The following is an 18682-nucleotide window of genomic DNA, read 5'->3' as shown; positions in this document are numbered from 1 at the left end:
TACTAACTTCTGGGCTGAAACCACTCCTCCAGGGACAGATAGGCTGCTCAAAGCTCCCCTCTCTCACAGGTGAACAGAGAAACTTCCTTCTATCCAAGTGAGGTAATGGCAACACAGAAACTTGTAACACAGCCCTGGATTCAGCATTAACATGAAAACTGGACTATACTAGTTCAGAAAGGCGAGAAACAAGTTTATATATATTTTTTCCAGAAAATAGAGCAGATACAATCAAAACAACACTTTACCCAATTAACCAGTTAAAAAGCTTAAAACAGACCTGTTCCAGCAGTCTTCAATCAGACAAGTTCTAACTGCACAGTCCTGCCACTAGGGTACAGAGAAACCTTCTCCAAAAAAGATGGCCTGGATCAGTGCACAAGTTATACAAACAAAGCTAGATCCAGCCGGACTGAATCTAGTCTATGCTACAGCAAACAAAGTGTACCAATTTCAGAAAGAAACAGTTTAAGTAAGCATGCGCAATAAGCCTTTAACCAGAAATTCCCAGCTCAAAAGGGCAGAATCTAGCCTCTCCTCCCACAAGAGTGCAGACCACAAACCTTCTTAATGTAAAATAACTGGCCTGAAGCCCAAGTCCTTAACCCAGAACTAATACACTTTTAGAATAAGACACTGAGACTTCAGTCAGCAGTTCCCAACTTAGAAGGATGTATGCTACCTGTCCTGCCACAACAGTGCAGACCACAAACCTTCTTAATGTAAAACAACTGGTTTGAAGCACAAGTGCTTAAACCAAGGGCCTTAGAATAACAGTTACAGTTTAATCAGGCTACTAACAAGCAGTAATAAAGGCAGCAGAATAAATTCAATTGAGTATTTATATATATATGTTTATATATATATATATATATATATATGTGTGTGTGTGTGTGTGTATGTATGTGTATTTGTTTGCATAGATCTATCCATTCATCCACAACCCCTTTTTCCATTTTTGCACATAGAGTTGGGGTGTCATTTCAGCAGTGACAATCATCTAGAGCCAAGGTTTGTACCATCTGGTGGCTAGCCCTGCCACTGTAGTTCATCCACACCACACACACATATGGCTAACTCAGAGTGCCCAATCCACCTACTGCATGTCTTTTGAATATGTGGTGAAATCGGAGCACCTGGATAACCCACACAAACACAGGGAGGACATGCAGACTCTGCACAGAAAGCCACCTAGCTGTGAATCAAACCAGAGAACCTCTTGCTGTGAGACGACAATGTTATCTGCTGAGCCACTCTATAGATATATCTGTAACAGTAAGTGTATGTTTGTGTGTTTGGGAATAAATTATGGGTTGAAAATGTCTGGGGAAAAAGCTTTAAGTATGTGGATTAGGCTTTAATAGGAATTAATTGTGGTGTAAATATCAAAAATTGCTTTCTAATGAGCATGTCTTTAAGGGGAATATTTTTTTTAAGTTGTAGTTGGGAGCTGAGATCAAATGGAAGGGGAACAAGGAGTGCAAGTCACTTTGTGTAAAGACTGGTTGTAGGTTCCTGAACTGATCAACTTTAGCACAAGTAAAGGTAAAAGGAATACATTTTAAATGTACATTATGTATGCACTAAAAAACACTTGATGATTAATGGGTTTGTGCAGTCTATTTCCTACCCCAAAAATAATTTGACTAACAGTCAGTTATAGCGCACATAGCTTGTTTTTAGTATTTGGAATGCTTTTTTGCATGTTGAAAGGAAGGGAAGTTTTGTAGTCAGAGGGATCTTTTGAGAATGATTAATGCCTTGCTGTTTATTGTAATAAAAAGAAATACCCAGAATGTTGCATGTGGCATTTACAGCAGACCCAACTTGTATTTACTACTTGTAGTACTGTTTTCCAGACTGAAAAGGAGAGTTCTGTAGTCATATTTCTTTTGAGAAGAGTAATACATTTATGTTTATTGTAATAAAAATAATCATCCAAAATGTAGCTTGTTGCAGTTACAGCATGCCTTTATACTTGGTGTACCTTTTTGCAGGTTAAAAAGTCCCAGGATTATGATAATACATTTCAAAATGAAACCCAACATGTAAGTAGGACATTTGTAACAGTGCACAATGATAAGCTTTTTATTTTGTCCTTTATTTTATTATTCTGTCTCCAAAGTTACAGTTGCCTCAGAACATTAGCAGAATTACTTTGATTTATCTTATTGTTCATGCAGCAGCATTATGCAAAGTATACAAATGCCATAAATCATCCCGTAGAGTCATTAGCTTATTATGTTGGATTTGAGTAAATGCACTCTGACTCATTCTTGACGTGACTGGATAAAAATAGTTGAGATTTAGTGAGATTCCTAAAGGGCTCATACTGTGTAAAGGCTCACAACTTGCGTGTGTGAGTTACATGGGTAGTATTCAGTTATTCAGTGAGTTTTGAAAGTACTCTGTGTGCAAAGACTTGCACATTGTGCAAGATTCACACTGTACAAATGAATTACACTTTTGTAACGAAGATACATAGCAGGAATTCACCAACAGTGTACTTGTAGAAAGTATTATGATGTCCCACTGGTTAAGTGGCAGGCTGAGGATCACAAGATGCAACATTTGATTTTTCAAGCAGGAGTTACTGCTGAGAAGAGCAATAAAACTGTAATATGTACAAAAAACAGGAGTTTCTTGGCAGAACAGGTGATTAAGGTGCTAAAATGTTAATGAGCTACGGCTTGTAACCAAATATGGTTCAGGGTGTGATTAATTCCACCTCTGTTTGCCTTCATTGTGAATCTAAGCAAACCACTTAACCAGATAGTGCCCCAGTTTCACCCTTAAAATGCATAATTATGTCCATTGCATTTACCTGGTTAACAGGTGCTTAAAATAAAGTAATCACTTCACAGACCTTACACAAAGATCAGTTTGAATTTTAGTGGAGTGGTACTGTACATTTTAGCAATTTTTCTGAATATTTTTCAGTGTGGTCATTTGCTTTATTTCACAGCTCAGGAAAGCTTTGTTCATTCAGCTTTCATAGCTTTAATGATAACTTTTCTTCATATAGGTGAGGAACCAGAAAATATCTCTCTGCTGAAGAAGGAAAGTCAAAGATGTAAAGTTAGATACGACTATGAACCTAGATCTGGTGATGAGCTACATTTGTGTAAAGGGAACACCATAGATATTAAATACAATGAAGAACAAACCAGGACCCCAATGGATAAAATGTATTCCTCTCTGATGTTTTGAAATACACTGCCTTCTTGGAGTACACAATTACTTCACATCAAACACTTGCTTTTATATACACTGCTATATGAGCAATTAAACAGTAAAGTTATCAGTTAATACCACAAAATACTTAAAAGGCATTTCCTTTAAAGACGTACGTGCCAATTAAAATCAACATTCATACCCTTAGGAAACAAAGTATCAAAATTTAATATATACACTGCTTCTTTGTGAAGTTTATCCTTGCTAGTACCCACCCCCAAAAAACAGTCTATTTTTTTCCAAAATAGTGGCTTGTAAACCACGAACAGAACTGTCATGTGCTTCTAAAAAAAATATTGTGCCACTGAACTCTGTTCCTTTTTATTTCATATATCACAAACATGTTCTAATAACCTTACTTTGAAAGCCCTTTTGGACTCACCGACATAAAACTTATTGCAAGGGCATCTGAGGGCATAAATAATGCCCTCAGTGTCACACCTGCAATTCCCATGAACTTCAAATTTTTGAACATTTGAGAGTCCAAAATAAGGCACAATAAATTTACATGCCTTGCATTTGCCACATCCTACTGTCCCTCTTATTCTTGGTGACTCATAAGACCTTCTTGGGTCTACAAAACCTGGATTTCACCAAAAAACTCATAATATTACGACCCACTCTATAGGAAGCAACAAGTTTCTTGGGCATCCATGAACTTCCAGCTTTTATGTTTGATAACTGCCACTGTGTTTGTACTATCTCATGAAACGTATTACTGAATCCACTATATGTAGTTACAAAATACATTTCACATTCAGATTCAGTATTATTTATTCTGGGAACGCTCTTCTATTTTCTGTTGTTATTCCCTATATACTCTTTATTAAATCTTAACAATGCCTTAGCAATTAGATCTTCACCATAACCACACTTTTTAAACATCTCAAAAGTACAACATATCTCTCCTAAAAAATCTTGTTCATCACTGCATAGTCTATAAAGACGTATGCTTTCACCATAAGGTAAGACATCAATCGTATACCTAGGATGGCAACCTGTTGCTTTCAGATAGGAAATATCCCTTTGAAATTTCCTATGTACTTTTGTAGTTAGTATACCATCTTCCTTAAGTATCAAATCTGCATCCAGAAAGGAAACCACCTTCCCCATCTGGATACCATCAAATGTGAAATTAAATCTGTTCACTTGTAACTCTTCCAGAAAATTCTGCACTTCCTGTTCCCCTCCTTCACATAAAAAAAATTAAATCATCAGTAAATCTAAAATAACGCAACATATTGGCAACATTTTTTTTCTATAAATGTATTCAACTTCAAATAAACCCATGGTTATATTGGCATATGAGGGGGCAAACGCCTCCCCCTTATAGCCGTTCCACATTTCTGATGATAAACTTGATTATCAAACTCAAAATAATTATTCTTCAAACAAAAATATACTAAATCCACAATATATTCTGTAGTGGATGACTTCCCCATGAAAAATGTAATAGCCTCAAGGCCTTGACAGTGTTTAATGTTAGTATATAAACTTTTCACAACTGGAGTCACCCAATACATCCTGTTTGTCCACTGTACTGTCCTTAACTTACTTAAAAAATCTTTAACATAAGCAGGTAATGAAACCACCTTGGGTAACAACAGGAAGTGCAACAATTGCCCCAAATTATAGGTAAAATAATTGCTGCCTGAAACTATAGGGCGCCCCAGAGGGGCCTGTATGTTAAGTCAGCATGTAAAAATCTACTGCCAATCATTAGCGGACCGGAGTTCCGCTGTGGCGACCCCTAATCGGGAAAAGCCGAAAGACACAAACAAACAAAGGTAGACAATAGAATGTGGCAATGTTATGACTATTCATAATTAACTTCTGAACATCATCACCAGTTAAATGACCTAACCTAACACCTTTAAGTAAAGATTTGAATTCAGCTAAGGCTTCTAGATAATTACTTATATCTACATTTGAATAAAATGAATTATCATCCAAATGCTCATGGCACATATTCAAATATTTCCCTTGTCAGCAGATTTGAAAACCAACTGTTCATTTTTAGACATATTTGTTAATGTTGACCACACATTTCTTGTTAAATTATAAACAATATTTTGCTTTTCATTCAAAAACATATTTAGTTCAGTTTCATTTAAAAAAAAAATCAACAGTTTTATGAAAATAATTAATAGCATCAAAAAACCCAGAACATAACTACTATGTGTTTTAACACAGCTGGTATCAAATAAACTGTATGCATTATATTCATCATCCGAGCACAAGAGAAGAAATTCTCTTCAATACTAGAATCAGTGACATTAATACATTCATTTTGTTTGCTGCAATTTAAATTATTAAACATACATTTCAATTGTAATTTCCTAACCAGTCCAAAAATGTCTTTTTTCACTTCATACAAGTTAGGAACAACAGTGGGAACAAACTTCAAACCACAGTTCAACATAGAAAGTTCTTTGCTTGAGAATACATACCCGGACAAATTGACAACATAGCCAGTATTCTCACCATTTGGTTTGTTTGTAGTAATTGTTCTGGGAGGCATTAGAATGCCATTGGTTCAAAAACTGGTTTTCTCTTTGTCTCTTTCTATTCGGTGATTCTTCAATTCGGCCATTCAGCCCATTCCGAAAGGTCTGGCAATTCAGAGGGTTTTTGTGCCCTTGGTAGTTCAGGATATTCACCCCCTTCACAATGTTCATCTTCACCTGTTGATGTATTATAAGTAGTGTCCACAGAAGAGAACGAATGCCATTCTTCACCTCGTTCACTTCCTTGAAACCTCACATGACCTCTGTTTGATTTATGTTTGGTTCTTCCCCCAAAGGCAGTACGATTGTCATAGTCCCGGGTATCCCTGACAAGTGTTTTCTTTTTTCTCTGCAAGATTTCTTCCTCAAATGATTTTAGTTTCAAGTTAATATTTATAAACAGCTTGTCTACAGATTCAGAGCCAGAAGTGAAGATTAATTTGCTGCACATACTGCTAATTTCAGTTCATAACTCTGTTTTACCCTATCCCTCTCTACAAGGATAGAGATCCACTCTATTGTGCATTTATGTGCTGCTGCAACCCAGCGCTTGTAAAACAACTTGTCATTTTCATTTTTTAAATCAAATGGTGTAGCAGGGTCTTTATATGCTCTAAGATCTCTAGGAGTTATATCAAGTTCTAGGTACTTAGGCTCTGAATGTTAACAAAAAAAACAGCAGTTTCTTTTCTCATTAATTGCTCAAGTGTATCACACATATTTTCAAATTCTGGATTCACAGCATTGCCATACTTTCTTCCAGTAGTTGAAAACGGGTTAAATAACCTGTGGTTCCTTTCAGCTTCCCATTTAATCCCACACAGTGGACTGGTTTTCGGTTACTCTATTGTTACTATTACCAACAAGTCCAGATTGTAATTGTTCACTGTTAGGTTCTGGAGGGTGAGTGACATAATTTTCCAACAAACGTTAAGAAGTATCCATAGTAGAATTTCTAAAACTTCTAGGCATTCCATATTGGGATCACTGGCCATAATCCCACAACAGCAAATACAACAGCGAAGCAAAAAAAAAAAAAAAAAAAACAGCAAATACAACTAAGAACAAACCAGGAGCCCGATGGATAAAATGTATTCCTCTCTGACATTTCAGCATACACTGCCTTCTTGGAGTACACAATTACTTCACGTCAAACACTTGCTTTTATATACACTGCTAAATGAGCAATTAAACAACAAATTCACCAGTTAATACCATGAAATAATTAAAAGGTATTTCCTTTAAAGCAGTACATGCCAATTAAAATCAACATTCATACCCTTAGGAATCAAACTTTATACACTGCTTCTTTATAAAGAGGTTTATTCTTGCTAGTACCCACCCCCCCAAAAAAAGTCTATTTTTTTTTCCAAAATCCTTTTTGCAGGTTACAAAGTTGTTGCTTTAAGTTCCAGGATTATGATAATACAGTTCAAAATGAAACCCAACATGTAAGTAGGACATTTGTAACAGTGCACAATGATAAGCTTTTTATTTTGTCCTTTATTTTATTATTCTGTCTCCAAAGTTACAGTTGCCTCAGAACATTAGCAGAATTACTTTGATTTATCTTATTGTTCATGCAGCAGCATTATGCAAAGTATACAAATGCCATAAATCATCCCTTAGAGTCATTAGTTTACTATGCTGGATTTGAGTAAATGCACTCTGACTCATTCTTGACGTGACTGGATAACAATAGCTGAGATTTAGTGGGATTCCTAAAGGGCTCATACTGTGTAAAGGCTCACAACTTGCGTGTGTGAGCTACATGGGTAGTATTCAGTTATTCAGTGAGTTTTGAAAGTACTCTGTGTGCAAAGACTTGCATATTGTGCAAGATTCACACTGTAGAAGTGAATTACACTTTTGTAACGAAGATACATAGCAGGAATTCACCAACAGTGTACTTGTAGAAAGTATTATGATGTCCCACTGGTTAAGTGGCAGGCTGAGGATCACAAGATGCAACATTTGATTTTTCAAGCAGGAGTTACTGCTGAGAAGAGCAATAAAACTGTAATATGTACAAAAAACAGGAGTTTCTTGGCAGAACAGGTGATTAAGGTGCTAAAATGTTAATGAGCTACGGCTTGTAACCAAATGGTTCAGGGTGTGATTAATTCCACCTCTGTTTGCCTTCATTGTGAATCTAAGCAAGCCACTTAACCAGATAGTGCCCCAGTTTCACCCTTAAAAGGCATAATTATGTCCATTGCATTTACCTGCTTAACAGGTGCATAAAATAAAATGATCACTTCACAAACCTTCACAAAGATCAGTTTGCGTTTTAGTGGAGTGCTACTGTACATTTTAGCCATTTTTCTACATATTTTTCAGTGTCGTCATTTGCTTTATTTCACAGCTCAGGAAAGCTTTGTTCTTTCAGCTTTCATAGCTTTAATGATAACTTTTCTTCATATAGGTGAGGAACCAGAAAATATCGCTCTGCTGAAGAAGGAAAGTCAAAGATGTAAAGCTATATGCAACTATGAACCCAAATCTGGAGATGAGCTGCGTTTATGTAAAGGGGACACCATAGATATTCTCTGTGAGGTAATCCTGGATTAAAGTAGGATGGTTTCTCTCGCTCTCTTTTTTTTTTCTTTGCAGCTGCACACATGGTCTGTTGTAATATGTAATCAATTTTCTTTTTTTAATGTATATTTTATGAAAGGCTACAGTGTCTTGTTTCCCATTAGTGTGTTACGAAGTTCCCTGCCACTTGTAACTATACAGATGGCAGGCTTCGACTGGGGACTGTCTATCCCATTCTAGGAGATCCTGGTAAGTTTAAAGGAGCAGTATTCTTCCTGCAACAGGTAGCCATTGCTTCATGCTGAAATCAAATTACTGATATTTTAAAAGGTTGGTAGCACAATGGTGGCTAGTGATGTACGAAACATTTAACTTCTGCATCACACATCATTATTTGTTTACAATTGCTGACTGGAATGTTCAGTTAGGAAATTCTAGTTTTCACTGGTTTCTTAAGAAGATAAACTCAATATAAAACACAATTAGACCCAGGCAGATGTATACACAAGATACATTATTTTGCCTTATACAGATAAACTGAGAAGCACAAATATAAGTAGGCTAATACAGCTCATGTTTATTGACTAACAAATATATGGTTGTCATTATATACACATAATTAGTACAAATGTAGCTGAGCTAACAGATTTCATATGTACTTAAACATTTGGGTACTGTAGAGAGTGAAAAAATGGACATAATTACATACAGCACATTTTAAAATACAGTACAAGCCTTCTGATTTAGTACTATAGCAATTCCAGAGGTAAAATGTTCATTTAATTCATGTTTAATTGTGTGATCATTTGAGATGGAATGCAGAATAAAGGCATTAGTGTTCCAAAGCATACTTGTGCACTTCAAAGAAACATGATCCTTGGTAACTATTTCTGGAATTGTTGATATGTATGAGACAGAAGAGGACTGGAACATCCACCAAGGCTTATGCCAGCTTAGTGTGATGACCAGAGCCATTGACTGTTGGTTGTGTATAAGCAGTATTCAGATAAATACAAGCCAGTTGTGGGTATGAAGTGAAAAGCAATGGTGCTTTTTTTCTGTAATGAACAGCAGCAGATTTATCAATTTTGTTTTAGCCTAAGTCAGGTTTCTGCGTTACTTGAGATTCTAGTGAGCAGTTATGTTTAATAAAACAAAAAGAAGCAAATTGTTGATGTGGTTGGTTTTGCAGTGGGGGAAAAGAAATGTTCTTACCCATTGAAGATGTCTTACATTTTTGTTGATTTTAGTCCAAACAGAATTTGCGTGTAAGTCAAACATGAGTAAGTTATTAGTAACTTGTAGCAACTCAGTGCAGTGTTCAAGCTGAAAAATGGTAATACATTCATTATAAGTGACTGGAGTGGTAAAGGTGGTGGACAGAGTACAGCTGGAGTAATGGGACAGTTTGGCCTTGAAGTATGAAATGAAGCAGGATATAGAGTAGTAGAATTCTGCCAAGATAATTCACTGGTTATATCACTGCTCATAGCAAACACTATCTTTCTATGGATTTATATGTGAATATCACCCGACAACCGTTACCACAATCAAATCAACTATATATTTTGCAGTCAGAGATGGGGCGCCACATCTGTAGCTGAAGTTTATAATTAAATTGAACAAAACAGACAATCATGTAAGCTTACTGGATATAATAACAATATTCCTAATTAATGTGTAGTGAAGATAAAGAAAAAAATTAAGGGATTAGGTTTGGTGGCTAGAGCATCTGAAGATGTATGTAGAGGTGTTTGTGATATTGTCCAAGAGGTGGCAACAAAAATATTCCCATTAGAAAGAAGATTAAGGAGACAAAATAATGGCTGTCTGTAGAGGCTGTTGCAATTCTGACATTGCAATTCTGACACTGCAGGACCAATGTGTATTTTGAATGAAACAAGCTTGAATGCAAGCTGTGACTACTGTTTCCATGAAAGAGAAATACATTAAAGTGAAATACATTAAAGTGTTCACTTTTTATCCTTGCAGGGTCAAACTAGATAGCTTGGGTAGACAGTGAGTATGGGGTCTGTATTGCCCCACGTTTTATTGTTGTAATTCTGGTTCTGGAGTACTAATGTGTATTTTGTAAAGCAAGCTGGAATATAAGCTGTAACTTCTGTTTGTGTGTGGCAAACGTGCATTAATATAGCCATTATTTCTGTAACAGTTGGACATCTGAGGTATAGACAGTCAACATAGTGAAAATAACTGGAGGATGAGGCCAGTAAGCCATCTGTGAATGAAAGTGAAATGTCTTTTGTTCAGTGTATGCAGTCATTCATCTGTGTCTTTGTAAGATCAATGTGTATTTGAAAGACACAAGTAGGATTGTTTATAATAAACAGTCTTAATATGTGTGCAGGGCTTTCATCTGACTCAGATTTTCCAGATTGTCACTTATTTTGCTTCGTATTGTAGTCTGTTTTTTGTAAAATTTGTGGTCTTCTGATAAATTGTTGAGGATTGCAGTCACCAAATATTGACAGGCAGTTGAGTTTCAGACTTCATGTCCTTTGGCATTTTAAACAGCAAATGGCTATCTTAGAAGGTCTGAGCATGATTTATGTGATGGCAACCAATCACTGGTGCAGTACTTTAGCAATTGGTGTTGCTATGTTGCAGTGCTTGTTTTTTAGGTTGAGTTCTTGGCTGTGGCTCCTTCTATATGGAAGCTGCATGTCCTTGTCCATTTGTGGATTTTATTCAGGTGCTCTCATTTTTACCAACACCCTAAAAATATGCCACAAGTGAATTGGTGTTCCCACAGTTTGTAAGAAATAATGCAGTGGGAATGGCTAGTGTGCATGTGTATTTGTGTGTGGCACATACATCATTCTTCTAAATGGCAGTAAAATAGTAAACACATCATTATCTTTCAAAAATAAGTCAAGAAATGCATCACAGACCATCTGGACCCTCAAAACTTCTGAGGGTTAGTCAACTACCGCACACCCACAACTACATAAGAGGATTTTGACACAGGCTTAGTAAGGGGAGACCCTCATCTTTAGCCACTGTCTTGAGTCTCATCTAGCCTAAAACTGGCCCCTCTTAGAGGTGTGCTCAGAAGGTTCCTATAGCTTATTTTGAGGATGAGGACAGAATGGCCATTGTTTCCTTAACTTTCTCACAGTCAGACTTCAGGAATTGTACAGAAGACCACTAAAGCTTATCTAGAGTTAGTGTACTGTGCAGGAGGAACAAACTGTGATAAACAAGCAAAGCATAGGCATGTACACAGATGGTGATCATTTGGTGGAAGTGGTAAGATGTCATGCCATGTACATGTGCCTGACAGCATCAAGTTGAAATATGTTACTGTGGCCTCTTGCCTATTTACTTTATCCCAGTCTGACAGAGGTGATACACATAAGGTAGCTGTCTTTTGGGGATAGGGAGAGGAAGGATGTTGTGTTTGTGTGTGAAAACAGCAATGCAAAACATATGATTGCGGCCATTTTTTTTCACTTTCATCTGTCTAACACCAAAGAGGTGCATAGAAGGTGGCAATTTTGGGGGTTTGAGGGGTTAGGCACTATTTCCAAATATGATTTGTGTATCCTTGTAAACGTTTGTCTTATTAATTTATTGGGAAGTACTGTTTTGTTAGCTTTGAACACTTAAGCCTTAAGACACAACTTATGTCTTTCCTTAGTTAAGATTTTTGCTCTGGCCATCATTGGGCCCAAAGGATGCAAACCATCTCTAAAATGCACCTTAGAATATTTAAAACCCCACTGCTTCAGGGGTAAGACCAGTTATTACATGCAGTCTTTGCCAGGTACAGTGTTAAAATATGGAGGAAAAAGCTGGAGTGTCAGATGGGGTAAGGAAACACAAGAAAGAAGTCAGGCAGATGATGTAGATGGATGTAGAAGGACAAGCAAAACAAACAAGAATTAATCACATTCGACTAAACTTAAAACTGATTATAATGGATTCTGCATATGCCTTAATGTCTGCATGAGATCTACTTGCTTTACACAGTTCAGTATGTTAATAGCATACGTGCATTTCTAAATATGTAAAACATGAACAAAATGAGGGGTGAGTGTACCAAGTGACTGTCTAATATAGAATAACTGCTCTCATTTGTTTTTGGTTGTAAGTTGCTCCTCCATCCATATCTCTTTTGGATTCACCACTGAAAATGGCATCAGTTAAAGTAGTATTAGTAATGTTGATGGCTGTGCCAACTGCACATTATACCAGTGTAACAGTTTCACAGTGACTTGCCACATCATTGTAAGGACTCTCCTTTAAAAAGAGGGGTCCAGTATATAGCCAATTAATATGATTCTAAGTGCTGTTGTATAAAACAGACATATGGAGAAAACTCTAAATATTATGCATATTAAGAAGTATTCATACTGGAGAATGGTATACATATCAAAGAGCACTGTGCTGCGGAGTTCCAAGATGGCTGCACACTGAGTAACAGCTTGTTTCTATCTTTCCCAGTGTGAAAACAGAAACTCGGCAGAGAAGGCCAGTAGACTTGTGTTTGAGTGAATTTCAGTAACTGGCTAGTAAGTGCACTGCCTGGATGTCAGGAATAAAGAAATACAGAAGACCTGGAAAAAATCGGCTGCAAAAAATGAGGAAGTAACACTGAATAGGGAGAGTTCTGCAGCTGTTCAGCGAAAAGTAATGCAGCCTTCAGACATGACTTCCAATAACCTCTACAGGATGGTATAAGAGAACTAAACCACAACACAAGCTCTCCCAAAGCTCCAAAATACGAACAAACAATGGCCACAGAAACCAGCAAAGGATAAAAGCTTTATTCACCTCTAGCGCCTCCGCATAAATACCTTCAGGGAGTAAATTATCAAACAGAAACCATCACAATATATATTATTTGCAATTAAACAATTGACATAATAAATTAACTAATTAAATACCTCCAATTACAATCTCTAAACCATAGGAGTCAGTGTACTGTACTTAAGAATATTCACTGGCTATTTATACAACAATTTAAGCTTGATAGAAGCTAATTCACCCAAAATTAAGGTAACTTTTTTCCAAAATAAACCCCTTTAAAAGCAACTAATTGCTATCACGAAAATCCTTAAAATGCATTGCAAGGGGGCTTTCTATGCATACATTTCTGATGTCTCTAATATGCTCTTGAAATATTGTCTTAAACATTCTTTGGCTGTCCCCCCACATAAAACATATCATAGGGACATCTTAAAATATAAACCAATATTGAGCAGGGTTAAAACTAATTCCCTTCACCCTCTAAAATGTAGTAACGCGTTGTTTACATATACAGCATTTTCCACAAGGATAGGTACCCATCTTAGAAGTAGCCCTATGTCCTATGTTAGCATCTGGTGCAACATATCTACTATGCACTATTAAATCTATTGTTCTGTGGCCCTTTTTAAAAGAAATATATGGCTTATGACAATACTTATCAACTCTCTATCTTTTAGCAGCATAGGCTAATAATTAAAATTTTAACAATTTGTTCATTAAGAATATTATAAAGTGATGCAAAGTAAATATTCTGTAGATTTTTGCCACCATTCCTCCAAAAATCTGTTGAGGTAGCCTCTTCTACTGGCAATGGACATAAAGAAGAATACTTGTCAGCACCTTCATCTTTATGGCTACATTTAACAAAAACCTCACTGCTACAACCATAGGCTTCCAAAACTGTGTTTTTATTATAACCTCTACTTAAAAACATAGTCCGTGTACCTTTAGGTTCAATTTCAAAATCTGTATCTGAACTACTTAATTTACTTAATCTTAAAAAATCCCCATATGGCAAGGAATCAATAAGGTGTGAGAGGTGTGGCAAGTATTGCCATGTAAAAAGATATTCTCCTTCCTCCATTTTTCTTTGAACCAAAGTAACTATACCCCCTTCAACAGAGCCTACTAAATTAAGGTCTAAAAAAATGTAGTTCATGGCCCATCTGTAGGCCATGAAATCTTAAATTAAATATGTTACTATGCAGAAAACAAACACATTCATTAACATCATCAAAACCTCCATCACAAATAAAAATCAAATATGTATAACGAAAATATTTAACTACATAACTTTAAAAAAATACTCTGATACAAAACTTCCATCTCAAACATAGCCATAAATAAATATTAACAGTAAATACCGTTTGTTCACTATCCTTAGCTTCAATATCCTAGCTAAAGTAATTTTAAGGGAACTATACTTAGCTTTTACATAAGCTTAACTTACATGCAAGTTACATGTTGGTTGAATCCTGTAACTTGTTTTAGCCCTCCCACTCTCACTAGACAAATGAGATTATATAGCTAGCTCCCAAACCACCATTTTTAAAATACCCCTGTGCTTCTGGACCCAGCAGGCTGCTCTGTAACATGGTATGTGTTATATTTGCTCCTTTCAATGAATTGTACTGTGTTTTGTTAAAGGAGAGTTTTACAGCTGGCATATTATCTTGTAACAATTGCTATAAATGATTGTGCTGTTGCACTTGATTTATTATCATATGTGCCATATATGATAAGCTAAAATCTCTTAAGCGCTAAACTATTGTGTTTTTAACATGTTTTATTGAGTTTCACATAGCATGCAGTAAAAGTGTTGTGAACTGCGCACACAGGTAAAGTGCTAACTGTAACATAACAATCATTGCGTATGGCATAGAGTAACTAGTGGGATAATCAAGCAGCTGTTAGAAATGGCATTTCTTTTGAATGTATAAAGTTCCTCATCTGATTTGTGAGATGTGCAACAAATGGAAGTGAAGGGACAGAATGGAATGTGTTTTTATTTAAACGTACTTGTGTTTAACGTGCTACGTTAAACTTCATGGTAGGAACAACTCTAATCTATATCCCTTACCAGGTGTTGTCCCCGCTCCACGTTTAAAAGCTAACTGAAAGGCTGGCAGTGTTCTAAGGACACCAACAGCTATTACAGTCAGAAAGTTAACTGCCTGTACCCTCCATACCTGTTTAAAGACATATCAAACGTCAAGGTTAATATCTACTCTTTCAGTGTTTTAATTGTGCATCTTAACCCTGGGTCTGCAGCACTGTGAGGTGTTCCCTTTTATCCCCCAACTTCCTGCAAATAATAGTGATATTAGATAGAACTGCCTGATATAAATACAAGTATTAACAGTAAACATCATTGTTTTTTCACTATCCTTAGCTTCATCCTAGCTAAAGTAATTGTAAGGGAACTATACTTAGCTTTTACATAAGCTTAACTTACATACAGGTTACATGTTGATTGAATCCTGTAGCTTGTTTTAGCATCGCTATGCTTAGGTTTGCTCCGCACTCCACCCTGCCCCCTTTTCCACCCACCCCCACCACTGCTAAATGTAATCTATCTTTAGCCACCTCCTTTTCTTCTGCTCCAATCAGCAAACTGCTCATCTCTAAAGGACCTCCCTCTCTAAGTACTATTCGACCACTATTTCCTATTAGTACCTAATAAATCATGTGCACAAAAGGCTTAAGATCTCATACCATACTAGCATCTAAACAAACAATATTATTTACTTTGCTTATACTGCTGCTTAGTCTTTATCTCCTTACCGCCTATGAAAGCCAATGCCTCTGTGGATTCCACCTTTCAAAAGGTCAAACCATCCCCCATGACTCCACAAGCAATATTTCACTATTTAACATCCCCTTCTCATTTAACCATACATCCCCTTTAATGTTCCACCCCGTTAGAACCCAACAGTCCAACTTTAAGGATAAACAATTTCTAAAACTTATACATAAAATCTTAAAACTCATTATCAAACATCACTACAGTCTCATAATAGATGGGGATACTCACCCTAACCCTGGACCTACCTCACCCAAAGAAAATAGAACCCAAGTAACCAGCCCCACCAATGCCTTGCCCTGTAATAAGTCTATGAATTCTATCCTAACCTTTCACCTAAATATTATAAGTATAAACAACAAGATTCACAACCTGCATGCCCTCTTAGCTGTACACTCCTCTGATATTATGTCTCTCACAGAAACCTGGCTAAAACCTACTATAACTGATAATGAAGTTCTACCCACTGGGTATAATGTACACAGAGCCGGCTGCATTGCCAAGAAGGGGGGTGGAATAGCAACACTTTATAAAATTACACTAAGTGTAAATAGAGATTCCACACAACTGCCACTTTTTAATAATGCTGAAATCATTGTTACCAAACTCCAAATTAATAATAATCAATCCATTTACATTGTCTGTGTCTATATTCCCCCGGGTAATAATATAAACACATTAGAAATCATTCTCCACTGGCAATCCATCACTTACCCTCAAGAAACTATAGTTCTAGGTGACTTTAATATTGACTGGTACATATGTACATCTGACTCCCCGGTTAGTCATATTAATCTATTTGGTTTCTCGCAATTAATTTCTTCCACTACCAGGACTAACAAGCCCGCTAATAGAGCCAGTGTCTTAGACTGGATACTTGTCAATCATCACCCCCATATATATATAAATTTGAGACCCACCCTGATGATCTCAGTGATCACTCTCGTAATGTATATTATAAAGGATAAAGTTGAAAATCTCTGCCTGACCATACATAAAATTATCAGGAACAACAAGAATTTTAACCCCATTATTTTCCAGAATGAACAATGTCCACTAGAAGATGCCATAAGGTACTTTAATACCAAATTCCTGAGCATTCTCAACTCCCATGCTCCTGAGCGTTCTATTCAAACTAAAAATAATACTGCATCATGGCTTTCTGAAGAAGCCAAGTCTAAAATCAAACTGAGAAACAAAGTATGGGATAACTGGTGCACATCTAAATCCCCTCAAGATCAACTTAAATTTTGCCAACTCAGAAATTATGCCAAAAAAATCCATTCTGATAGATAAAAAAAAATTACTACCTAAACCTTCAGCACAAACACCAAAATAATCTACAAAAATTCTGGGCTGGCTTAAATCGACTACTCCACCCTGGACAATCTACCATTCCTGTTCCAACTCCAGTCAAAAGCTACCTTAATAACATTACCAATGCCTTTAATTATTTTTTCACCAAAACTATCCAGAACCTAGCTAGCCAACTCACTCCCGCTAACCCCCTCTCTTCCTCAATCTCAAACACCTCAAATCATCTCTCTCACTTTCAACCTGTCTCTACCACTCTTATCCATTCACTATTCAAAAAGCTAAAACTCACCACCCTATCTGCAGACAATCTCTCTGCCGAGTATCTTCAAATACCTGCAGACGTAGTTGCTTATCCCATCTCAATACTGATCAATAGGACCTTGTCTGAATGTTCCATTCCCTCATATGGAAAATAGCCCATATTATTCCTCTCCACAAAGGGGGTTGCTCAACTGAATTATCCAACTATAGACCTATAGCCATTTTCTCACCCCTAGCCAAAATAATGGAAAATGCATACATAAGAAAAGAGGAAAATCCCAGGATGCAAAAAAATCCCTTGCCGGCCTCAGTAAGAATCTGAGATCTCTCATAAAAATCCTCCAAAGCTAGTTACGAAAATAAAATTGCCAAAGATTCCAAAGTCAACCACAAGGCATTCTATAGTTATGTCAAGAATCTAAATGGCAATGCTCAGATCTGCTCTGAGCTACAACAGAATGGCATTAAATATACTGATCCCAAGGATATTGCCAATATTCTGGCAGATTTAGTGCCAACTTCACCCCCCTCTCACCCCCTAAAAAGCCCATCTAAATACCACAAGATTGCTAAATTCCAGTAATCACGGCCACACAGGTAGAAACTACACTATCCAAAGCTAAGAATACAGCATCTGTGGACCAGATGACATCCCAGGCTGTGTACTACATGAACTAGAAAATGGACTGGCACCTCACCTAAGTGTCATGTTTAATCATAGCCTCACCTCAGGCTTCATGCCCACTGAGTGCCGCACAGCTACAGTTATCCCAGTCCAGTGGGGTTGGGAGGGTGGCCTAATGGTTAAGGTGTTTGCCTTACAAACACAAGGTGCAGGGTTTGAGTCTCACAAGGGCTAATTGGCTAGGCTTAAAATGGCTCGCAAGGGCAATTAGCTTAGTACTAATCTATGAACCACAAGGGAGAGATCCATCTTGGATCCCAGGAACTACCGTCCCATCAGTCTGACGAGCCTGATCTGCAAGGACATGGAATGCATTATCATGGAACTTATAAACAAAGACACTGGCAACCTTTAAACACTGGACCCCACCCAGTCTGGGTTCGTGAAGGGCCAGTCTTGTCTCCTGAACCTGATTGACTTCTTCGAATCAGTCTCCAGAGCTGTAGACGAGGGTAAGGCAGTCCACACAGCCTATCTGGACCTCGCCAAGGCCTTCGACACCATCCCCCACTCTGGAATCATAGATAAACTTAGTAAGCTGGGCATAAATCCCTACATCACTCG

The 18682-nt window shown here is 37.0% G+C and overlaps 1 protein-coding gene across 3 annotated transcripts in view; it reads left to right on the top strand.

The window, feature by feature from the left end:
* Positions 1-18682, top strand: part of LOC122811577 (butyrophilin-like protein 9) — a 1542349-nt gene that overhangs the window by 865912 nt on the left and 657755 nt on the right. For all 3 annotated transcript variants that reach the window (XM_044083503.1, XM_044083504.1, XM_044083505.1), the window contains one exon: positions 8167-8297. In XM_044083503.1, the coding sequence (XP_043939438.1) occupies positions 8167-8297 (131 nt within the window). The remainder of the gene's footprint in view (positions 1-8166; positions 8298-18682) is intronic.

The sequence above is a fragment of the Protopterus annectens genome, chromosome 9.part0 (assembly GCF_019279795.1).
Source record: "Protopterus annectens isolate FY-2018-M chromosome 9.part0, PAN1.0, whole genome shotgun sequence".
In the NCBI taxonomy this organism is placed as follows: domain Eukaryota; kingdom Metazoa; phylum Chordata; order Ceratodontiformes; family Protopteridae; genus Protopterus; species Protopterus annectens.
The sequence above is the reverse complement of the archived record's forward strand: the minus strand, read 5'-3'. Positions and strand labels throughout refer to the sequence as shown.